The following is an 11,416-nucleotide window of genomic DNA, read 5'->3' on the forward strand; positions in this document are numbered from 1 at the left end:
AATAAGAGAAAAATAAATAGGTTTTGTAAATTTTTAAGCATATAGAATCTAAGAATTAAACATATTACAATTGATAATAATGTAATATGTAATATTTTGTAATATCTTGCATGTAATGTTACACCTTCCTACCTAAATATACATATAATTGCTCAAACTTGAAGTGCTGTTCTGCATGTCTTGAGTGGTTTTTCACAAATCTCTCTTGTATGCCTTGAATTAAAAGAACTGCAGTGATGTTAATGTGCAAGTTATAGCATTAATTTAACCAAAAATCATCTGAAAGAATAAACAGTTGACCACATTAGCTGTTAAAGCTAATTTTAGAAATCCTGTAGAAAATAAAGGATGCCACTCAGTCCAAAAGGTAAATTTAACCATGCAAAGCCTAGATCTTATTCCAACATTATGGTTACTTTGCCTGAAATTGGTTTGTTGTTAGGAATATTTGAGTGGATTAATGTTTAATGGCTGATCTACAGAAGAACAAACCAGAGGACCTGAGGTGAAAAGTGTCACACCAATAAAAGATAAAGCATAAAGCAAAGTTAATGACTGACAAATACACAAATGGGTTTATTTGGCCGGGATGACTTAACACATCACTGTTGATATGAGATCTAAAGTGTAACAGTATGACATAATAGTGCAAAGAGCACACAGCAAATACATATATATACACATACACAAGACACTCTGACACATGCAACAACTACTGGGGTCTTCAGAGAAAGTACCATACACAGAGGTAACAGGGAGCTAAAAGACTACTCATAATATCTACTGAAAACTTATCAGAAAGAAACTGGGCTACAGATAATCATAATTTATTGTAATAAAAAGACGACTTAGGGTCTAAAAAGACTCTTAATTCAGTGACTTGAGCCCAAAAGCTGGTTTGATTTATGGCCACAATTGCCTGTGTATGGGCAAAACATTTTTTTTCTGACACCACCTGACCATTTTTTTTCTGACACCACCTGACCCATCAACCCACCCACTACCTCCCTCCCTCCCCCACACATTGATTGAAATTTACATTAATGCATATTCAGATGTACATTTTTATACTCCATATAGGAATAGTCTCAAATCATGTCAGTTTGTTTACATTCACTTTATTTCTACCTTAAGATATTAGGGCCATATTAAATACACAATGATTCCTATAATAATACATTTGCTACCATTTGATAAAGTTTTGGCATTGGCGCAAATCCCTAAAAGGAAGAATATCCATCCTGCTTTCTGTGATATGATTGGTTTTGATTTAAACTTTAGTAGTGAATTCATAGTTTAGGAAATGTCATCAGATATCTCATGACAGCAGGACAGAGAATTAGGTGTTGCACCTAGGTATTATTGCACCACAAGGCCCAAACAAAAATAAAGGATTCAGTCTTTTATTTTTTTTGCACTTTCCATCTGAAGCTTAAGTCTTGTACAGTGGACCATGATGACAAAAGTAATTCAAAAATTGTTGTATTCCTTGTAATACATGACTGTAACAGAAATTGTATTTGTTCTTTTTTGATGACTTGTGATATTTTTGAAAACTAAAAAGCAGTGGTGTACTGCAGCTCAGTCTTCAACTTTATGAGCTGGTCTACAGAAAGTCCAATGATGCTCCACAGTGTTCTCATTTGCACGCTCGCTCATATGATGCACTCGCGTGTTCCGAATGGTGAAGCCCTGTTTCATTATGTAATCCATGAGATGAACCCTCAGTGACACCTCTTGGTGATAGTCACATGGTCCAAAGGTGAACGACACCTGGCAGTCTCTGGTGTCCATCATGTGTTTGTTCCACTTGGTAAAGTTGTTAGAAATACCTTCCAGCAGGGCATGGACTTTTGTAGTTATGGTGAGCTGTGTGATGATAACAGCAACTGGGTTTGAATATTTTGACAGTTTCCTTGTGCTAGAGAGCTCTACTACCTGCTCAAAGATGTCAGGAGGGTACAGAGGCTTGGGATCATTAAGGCACTGGATTAATGGTTCGATTTGATAGAAGTCCGCCTCTTTCCTCAGGAGGTCAGTCTCTGTGAAGTCTACAGGGAGGGTGAGCTCAGATGTCCGCAGGAAGTTCAGGATGTACCGGAAAAGTGTTCCATCCCGATCAATGAAGTAATTTCCATGAGAGTCCCGGGTTGTCGGGAAATCTCCTCGAAACATGGCACCCAGCATAGAGTCTGGATAGCGCTGTAGGGTGGATAAGCTGGTAGTGTACAGGTGGCCTCCCACATTCAAGGTAACAGGAGTAGTCATCTACAGCAAAATGAAGCAAAGACAGAAAACAATACAGATCATGTGTTGAAATAAGGGTATGACAGAATATGCAGACATACTGCTTTTCAAGTGGGACATCTATTTAGGATGAATGCAGTGTAGTAAAAAGAACTACAATAAATCTTATAGCTTGTGGTGCTGTTAAATTGTAACGCATTACAGTGAGAGGTGTTTGTAATATTTAACCGGCTCCCATTTCTATCAAATGAGAACACTATATAATAAGCCTCAACACAGCACACTAAAGCTCCAAAGATGATCGTGAAAACACTGACTCAGGAGTTTTAACAAAAATTAAGGCTGGCATTTGATTGTATTTGTTTATGAAAAAGACAATCTATGAATGAATGGAATCACAATCATCTTTTACTTCTCCTGTTATATTCTCTTACCCTATGGCCCCAGTCTCCATTATCCATTTGTAGAGCAATAGCCACTTGGTCAGAACCAAAACACTAAGAGAAGAGATAGGCTTTGGCGTACTACGATATCACCTGCAAAGAAAGAAGTCACATTGGAATTCATTTGATACAGAGGATGTGAAGTGCACAGGCATTTATGTTATGATGTCCATGTTTCAGATAGTGACATTATGTGAGATCTTTGTGGTTTTTTATAGAAGTATCGTCTACAAACGAGACAGTGTTATTCAGATATGACTGGTAGGTTTTGAGTTACTCTTACACTCTAGGCTGGTTGAATATTTCATTGACAAAGTCTGTAGTGGTTAGTGTGTATGGTTTTGCGACCACGATTCGTGTTTTTTTTTTTTTTTACACAACATACTTCCCTATGAAACACGAACTACTTAAAACTGACCTAAGCCTGCGTTTATATTTTCGACTAACACTAACACAGCTACTATCCTGCGTTTTTTTTTAGCCGGTATTCAAGGGAGTCGTCTAACCTTGGTACATTTCAATCTGTCGCTGATAAGAAAAACCCATGAGATACTAGCAAGATCGCAAACAGCAAAGAGCAATTTTAACTTCAATTTATTTGTTAAGTTGTAACTTCAGCTTGTGACGCTGATGTTTGCTCGGTTAAATACGAGAAAACAACGACGTCCCAAATGTTAATCGTACATCCTGCTAGCTAATTGCTAGTTGCTAACTAGCGAGTTAGCTTAGCTAGCTTTACTAGCGTCCACTAGTGTTAGCTTTTAATAGCTAACTGTTGTTACTCCTTGGGTAAACGCCTGGGTCTTAATTAGCCCACATGGAAGTAAATATATGTGAATTCAATCCCTTACCAGTTCAGTTTAGTTTGCACTTGTGTTTTCTGGTGGTCTGAGGTTAGCATTGATCACAGTAGCTAAATATTCACTGATGTTTGCCGCTGGTTTCACCGGGCAGCTGTGCTCGGATCCAGGCTGCAGCAAAACTGCGCATATTAGGAGGGTGAAGGGGAGGAGGAGGCACCTCTGCAAGAACACAGGCACACCTCAGCACTCATCCACACATGATCAGGACCTTTATTCTCATATTCGGTTTACATTACAGATACGGTTTCAGATGCAGTTTATTTGTGAGGAAAACCTTAAACTTGCACATGTTGTGTCTATATACTGTAGGCTCCAGTGTCTCTATTTACATGCCAAACACAAGCAACACCTGATGCATGAATAAAGGAAATGTCTTCAGGAAGATTTCTTTGTGCCACCCCTGGCATCTTGCTGCAGGATGATGAACTCTAGAATGAGTTTGGCTGTTCGACAAGGCCTCTCCATCACTACAGAGTGGCCACAGTTCTCCAGAAGGTCCACTCTGCACCCAGATATGACGTCTGCTATCACTGCAGCTCCAGACACATCCACCACCTGGCAAAATATTTATCAAATAACATATACAGATGGAATGACTGGACATAGATGGGCCAGTTGTAGGTTAAAAGTAGGTATACAGCCATATGTTTTAAAATGTTTTTTTTTATTTATTTATTTATTTATTTATTTATTTATTTATTTATTTATTTATTAGGGACCATGCATATTAATGAACATCTACAACAATTGCAGCTGTAAATATGCCAGATTGTAGCAGCGGTACAAATTTCCATCTGTAGTTCCTAGGCAGGTGACAAGAAAGACAGTTGACAAAAAGGCAAAACATCGTAAAAGACGTCATAAAAAGATAGTAGACAAAAATGCAAAACATCATAAAAACACACAGAACAACACAGTGAGGATGATCTACTGATGGTCACAGGCTTGGTTTTCCTTCATCCAATGTTTAAGTTGTGATTTGAAGGAGGCATATGATTGTGACTCTCTTATGTTGAGCAGTAAACTGTTCCAATATTCAGTTCCAGTGACTGAAAGTGTAGTTGGTGACCATCCCACTGACAGAAGTAACAAAGCAATGTGTTCTGTATGTTTTATTTAGTCCCTATATAAATACTCTGTACTTTACCTGGTCTTGTTTGCCCCATATCACTTGTAAAGGTGCAGCAATCAGATGTAAGTGCTCCTGTAAGGCATATCTTGATTTCTCACCAATAATTTCCATGAATACTAAGAAAAGAATAAGTGTATGTTAGATAAAGCGGACTATAGGGCAACATAAGACTCGGTAAAAAAAAAAAAAAAAGATTTCACAACAAAATGAACTAACCCTCATGGTAAAATGTGTTGTGAGGCTGGCGGACATCTACCAGTCCTTGAAGAATCTGAATAATGAACAACACCCTTTAAACAGTCTGTATTCCACTGTGAGTGACTGGAATTATTTTAATATCAATTCTGCTTTTAATACAATGCAAATGTAGCCCTGACCTGCTGAGGGATCTTGAAGCGAACATGGGAACAAAGCCTGAACATATCCTCCATTTCCTCAGGTGTAGTGGGAATCAAAGGGATGTTTAATGTGTAGTTGCTGTGCTCCAGGTCCTGGAGATGATTATCAAATTTGGTCTCACATGGGTGTCTTACTCCTGCAGGTTAAATGTTTTTTTTGGGGGGGGGATTAGAAACGCACACTCACATTTTGTTTGGAGCAAATGCTACAAAGACCAAAAAAAAAAGAAAAAAAAACCCTGCATTAATATGAGCGGGATAATGTCTGGTCTTACTTGAAGAACTGGTATTCAGATCAAAAGCAAATGTTGGTAGGAATGAAGGATGTTTATCTTATCTATAAGATGCAAGTAATTAACATATACACAAATAGACACATACTGACCATCTGGACAAATGAGAGTCATACTACAGATTTCTGAGGGATAGAAAGCTGCATAAACTCCTGCTACGTTTCCTCCCATAGAGTTTCCGACTAGATGGAAAGGTTTCCTGTTTAAGTGAATGACCTCCACAAACTGAGAAAAATGAGGAACAAACACAGACTTTCAGTGGACTGAGTGGGGTATCAAATGACAAATCCATGCATGCACTTGAGAAGTTCCTTTTGTAGATTACCTGATGGATTCTTCTGACCTGACCCTGAATGGAATAATCGTCTGTGTTGGTACGTGTTGTTCCCTCATGGCCAGGCATGTCCACACACACAATGTGCAGATGTTTTGGAAGATACTAGAGTGATGATGGCCAGTAAAACAGTTTGAAAGCATTAGTGTAGTCAAGTCCTTTAGTGAGGGTGGTTATGAAGTAAAACTATTAATGTACATGGTTAATGTGTTTTAAGGGGCTCAATAAAATACTGCAATCTGTAAATATTTGTCAACAGTTTTATCTTTAAATTATTTCATTTGAACTATTATTCTGAAAATTCTTTGTGTTGCAGGCCCTCCCACCTTGACAACAGTCAGCCATGTGTCTTTGTGAGCAGAGAAGCCGTGCAGCATTAAAATGGAAGGTCTCATCCCGGGCTTTCCTCTGTAGGAGTAGCAGAATCGATAGCCACCACAGTCTGCGTAACGCACCTGCAGGCCCAGAGTCCTCCTCCAGTACCTGTGGATGAGCAGACATGTCTGAGCTCACATACACATTCAGGCATGACAGCTCTGGGATTCAAATTTCAGCCAAGTGATAGTACGATGAGATGCAAATTTTTTATGAGCATGTATTACCGGCACTGCTGTGTGTTAAGCTTACTGTTGAAATAGGCTGCAATCAGTAAAGACAAACATACATGCTGAATGTGTAAAATAAAGATGACTTAACTTAACCTGAGGGGAAAATTTAAGGGAGAAAGTAAAGAAAACTAACAATCTCTGACTTAAGTGTTAAAGCACATACATTTGCACAAATATTTGCATTTCACGTTATCATTTCTGGCTCATCTCTGGCATCACAGGAGGAGAAAACAGAATGCCAGAGCAGCACAGTTATCTAGTTTACCAGTAATACACTTTAATTAGTGCTGAAGGCCAAAGAAGGACGGAGGCGACAAAAGCCAGAATGGGAAGAGCCAGTGTCCCCGCAGCAATGATAAATAGGTTCACCACATCTAGATCAGCTGCCATGGTTCCCCTAAAAAATACATGAACACACATACAATGTTGCTAGAGCATTAAGTGTTGGGGGAGGGGCATATTGACATGATGTCTAATAAATAAAATGGCATTTCCATAAAAGTACAAACTAAACACAGGTAAACAAGCAGGTCTAGACGTATTTATATTATCAATTAAGCCAGGTGAAAAATCTAAAAACTTACTTTTCAGATTAGTTTTCCCCTCGTTGTGTTTTGTTGTAGACACGTGGCTGTAGTTTCAACTGCCAGTCTGCTGTTTACTTTTTATGCATACAGAAAATATAGTTCCACAGATGTAATTGTAGATATGTAGAAAGTATTAACTAATATTTGCATTAAAAATCTGGTCTTGTGAAGTGCAGTTAGTCCCAGCAGATTATGCTTGCTCTGGATAAACTCATTGATTATTACTCATCATTGGGAAAACCGGGCCACTACATTATCCGGTCAATCTTTTAAAGAGAACGTACAGGCCACAAAAGCAGTCTGGATTTACATGTAGCATTATTATCTACAGGGAGGTCAGTAAGGTGAATACAATAAACGATTTTACTCTTATGTGTACTGAGGGATTACTGTAGATATGCCTACAGGTCAAAGATGTCAAAAAGGATGCACACTTGCAAATATCTGACTCATTAATAGCACCAGTGTGCTTCTATCTGTCACATCCAGCTGGAGGTGTTTTTCAGTCATATAATTAGAGTGATCATACCTAAAAGGCCTGAAAAACAGTTTACAGTCTTTGCGCAAGTGGAGTTATATTAACCAACATTAATGATAAAATATTCAGATACAATCAGATCAGTAATATGTCTTAAATCACCGTTTTACTCTTTATTAGTGCCACTTTTTAGGTTAATTTTTGAGTGGAAACTTGTACAGTAAAGGATATTCAAGCATGGTTGGTATAATGTTGCCTCTAGTCTGTACCATTATGAAAACCACTGAGGGCCATCATTATTTTCTCACAGAAAAGAAACACATCTCCCATTTCCTCCAGCGTGTTTAACTTGCTGACTCTGACCACCTTCCACTACTTTAGAATAAACCCCCAGTTTAGAAATCCTGTGAGAGACTCCTGATGAAACAGGTTAAGTCAGACACAAGTCCACATCTGTTTTGGCTTCCACTTCATGTCTAAAACTTACCACTGGGTGTCATGAAAGAGACAGACTGTTGAGAGGTACATGTTTACTGCTGCCAGAAGTGAAGATGTGAAGGATTTTTGCACAGACCACTGGGTGTCACGACAGATACAGACTGTAGGGCATCATCATTTAAGCCTCAGTTAACGCCAATGCTGTAAAGAGATTCAGAAGAAGAGACTCCTAATCCAGATGTAGACTGCAGATTCTGACTTCTGGTACAGGCCTCCAGTACAGTCGCTTAAAAGCCTCACCTTCAAGATTATGGGCCAATACTATGACTAGAAGGACAAGGAAAACAGCCTGAAATCAGTTTGTTATGCATGGACAGAATGCAAGTGCAAGGCTCCAGGAATGGGATCTCTGCTGTTTTTCCCAGTAATTCAGCTGTCAGTGTTACATAAATCAAATACAAAACCTTATGCATGAGGCATAGAATGTGAAATCTGAGTGGTTCTACATTAATAGCCAGTTTGTCAGGATTTGTGAGTCTTTCACATTTAGTTAAAATGAAATGATAAAAAGGTGGATAGGAAGATGTTTTAACATTTCTTCTTACTTGGTTTTAACCCATAAAGACCCAAACATCCATCACCGACCAAAAGCATCCGCTGATATAAACTGTTTAATACCTGTTGATCCACTAATTCTGTCAATACATGTAAATAATTGGTGTAAAATACAGTTTGTCGTCTTTTCATGGTCATCGGATATGACCCATTTGGACGTTCAGAGGCTCTGTAGTTACCGTGGAAACTCTGCCATCTTCTACAACACAGTTGTCAAACATGCGGCCCGGGGACCAAAACCGGTCCGCTAAATATCCCAATCCGGCTCATGGGATGAATTTGCAAAGTGCAAGTTAGGGCATCAAACTTAAAAATAATATCATAATAACCTATAAATAATGACAACATCAATTTTTTTCTCTTTGATTTAGTGCAAAAACATTAAATTATGGAAATGTTTACATTAACAAACTATCCTTTAACAATAAAATGTGAATAACCAGAACAAATATGAACAACCTGAAATGTCTAAAGAAAATTAAGTGCAATTTTAACAATTTTCTGCCTGTTACTAAATGTTTTGTGCCTTTGTTGATCTGATCTGTAATGCACATGTAGAAATGATAAATCAAGGCAGAATATTGATAAAATTGTACTTATTTTTCCTTACAAATTTCATTTTTTTTCAGGTTATTCACATCCTTTTTGTTTGGACAGTTTGTAAACATAAATATTGGCATAATTTATTATAATTTTTTTGCACTAAAACCATTTGGAGTTGTCATTATTTTTTGGTTGTCATGCTATTATTTTACTGGTCTGGCCCACTTCAGATTAAATTGGGCTGAATGTGACCCCTGAAAGAAAATGAGTTTGACACCCTTGTTCTACAACACTGATTCACTAGTAAAACCCATGGAGTTGGATCAATGACAGTGGATGGACACACTGGGTTTATGTTCAGTTAATGATAGATTTTACTGAAAAAAACAAACAAAAAAAACACTTTTTCAACAGTTTCTCTGTTTTTTATATAATAACTGTTGCCTTTAATCTAAGATTTTACAAACATCTACATTGCCTGATTCATACTGATAAAATACAAATACAGAGGATAATATTAGAAATAAACAGTGATAAATCACGTAAGGAAGGTCTGACAGAGAAAATTTCATTTGGGAACTGACATAAAAGTAGCACTATGTCTTTATGGGTTAAGCAGCTACCATACTGAAAGTCTACTTACTATAATACATCTTCACATGCTGTAGAATTGATGATAATCTGAATTAAAATAATATAAAACACAGGATTATATTCTAAAAACGCCCTCAAATGCAATGTAGACTGCCATGCTGCTTCATCTGTGGTCCACTACAGATGACCTAAATACAAACTAGAGCAGAAAATATGGACACTGCAACTCTGCAGAGAGGCTCCTCTTGTGTGGGAATTATTCTCTTATTTGGGTTTATATAGGGCGAAGGGACTGTCCTCAATCTGCTCTTGGCCATACGTCACACACACCAGTACCCATGTGTTCCCCAGAACGTCAGGGCATGAACTTCCCCTCACATCAGCTTCGTCATTCTGGTTATTTCATCAAGTCCTGTGAGGCATCACTGCAGAATAAATGTGATAACGCCAAAGTAACTTGTGGCTGATGCTGTGTAATTCATCCACACAGGGTCAGTGGTTTCCTCTCTAATGAACCTGTCAAAAGGTTTTTATTTAATTGAATGCTTTGTGCACCATAATGTCTCATCCTGTTATACAGTGATACAGTGGCTGCTCTTACCTCCTCACAGATATACCATTAGTGTGGCCAGCTTAAAGGATGTAGGTCGAGTGTAAGTACTTAGCACTATAATCTTCAAGCTGAGGATAATGTCACCACAGCAGTCCTTTTAATTCTGCTTTGATATTATATCACACTCACATGATGTGAGGGGTTGGACCAGATGAAATACTGTTTATGTAAACTGTACACAAAGTTAAATATTACAGCAATTATTCTGGGAGATGTGCTGGGGTATGAGGAGATGGCTATGTTTAAGGATTTCTTACAGATTAAATAAAAAACATTTAAGAACAAATGGAGGAAACTGATCAAATAATTTGGAATTCAAGTCAGGTTTTTATTTAGTCCTCGGTCTCATCTTGATCACAGGTTCTTTAAACACCTTTTACATGCGAGAACACGGCAAAGGAAGATAACCTGACGTAATACAGGCAAAGGACTCAAATACAAGAAATTAATACATTTCAGGTCTGGCCTTGTCTCTAATAAGTCTGGGGGGCTTCAGTGACCACACCCTTATGCACTGAACATAAGGTTTAATAAAACATCATTTTAAAGAAATCACCTTCCCACCTGATTACAAAATACATAGATTTTGTACTTATTTACAGGACATAAATTGGAAATTAACATGAATACAATAAATCTGCAAATCTATTCTGTAACATAACTATTTGGAAAAAAAATGCAAATTTATGCATGCAAATATTTATCCAAGAGAAACACCGAATTTTGGTTTGAGCTTAAAACTGCCTCTAATAAGCAAAGTCTACATGGATAAGCCATAAAATCCCCTTTGATTAACAAGGAATGCATGTTTATAACAACAAACTTTGCCTGCAAGTGACTTAACAGTACTAATTACTTCGACCTTATGTTAACTGGACTTTAAAGCAGTGTATGATTTTCATCACAAATTTATTTTTTCAAATTTGTAAAACCCCAGTGATAGCCTAAAATGTACCTGAATCACCTCCCTCACGGTGAACATCTTCAAAGTTGACTTCATCATAAACACAGTCCGCTTCTTTACATAAACCATTGTGGCTTTTCAGAACTATTGTCGTGAAATACATTCTGGGAATGGGAATTTCATGCAGCGACCAAGCGAAAGTGGTTTCTCACTGATTCGGCAAGAAATGAGCCAGATTGCTACAATGTAAAATGATACAGTCCACCAGGGTTGTTTTAAAGAATGAGTAAAGCCCGTGGATAGAGGTAAAGGTGACATTTAAGTTC

At 37.7% G+C, this 11,416-nt stretch overlaps 2 protein-coding genes across 2 annotated transcripts; both read right to left on the reverse strand.

Annotated features, from left to right (window-relative positions):
• Positions 1 to 548: 548 nt before the first annotated feature.
• Positions 549 to 3,690, reverse strand: kctd6b (potassium channel tetramerization domain containing 6b). Its single transcript, XM_030138159.1, has 3 exons — positions 3,542 to 3,690; positions 2,682 to 2,783; positions 549 to 2,268 (listed from the first exon to the last, which is right to left on the reverse strand). Exons 2-3 carry the CDS (start codon positions 2,706 to 2,708, stop codon positions 1,582 to 1,584), a joined length of 714 nt encoding a protein of 237 aa, XP_029994019.1. The 5' UTR covers positions 2,709 to 2,783; positions 3,542 to 3,690; the 3' UTR covers positions 549 to 1,581.
• Positions 3,691 to 3,743: 53 nt separating this feature from the next.
• On the reverse strand, positions 3,744 to 7,258 carry abhd6b (abhydrolase domain containing 6, acylglycerol lipase b). Its single transcript, XM_030138147.1, has 9 exons — positions 6,903 to 7,258; positions 6,584 to 6,715; positions 6,037 to 6,193; positions 5,702 to 5,815; positions 5,469 to 5,601; positions 5,063 to 5,220; positions 4,902 to 4,956; positions 4,701 to 4,801; positions 3,744 to 4,108 (listed from the first exon to the last, which is right to left on the reverse strand). Exons 2-9 carry the CDS (start codon positions 6,706 to 6,708, stop codon positions 3,929 to 3,931), a joined length of 1,023 nt encoding a protein of 340 aa, XP_029994007.1. The 5' UTR covers positions 6,709 to 6,715; positions 6,903 to 7,258; the 3' UTR covers positions 3,744 to 3,928.
• Positions 7,259 to 11,416: the final 4,158 nt, after the last annotated feature.

The sequence above is a fragment of the Sphaeramia orbicularis genome, chromosome 7 (genome assembly GCF_902148855.1).
Source record: "Sphaeramia orbicularis chromosome 7, fSphaOr1.1, whole genome shotgun sequence".
Taxonomy (NCBI): Eukaryota; Metazoa; Chordata; class Actinopteri; order Kurtiformes; family Apogonidae; genus Sphaeramia; species Sphaeramia orbicularis.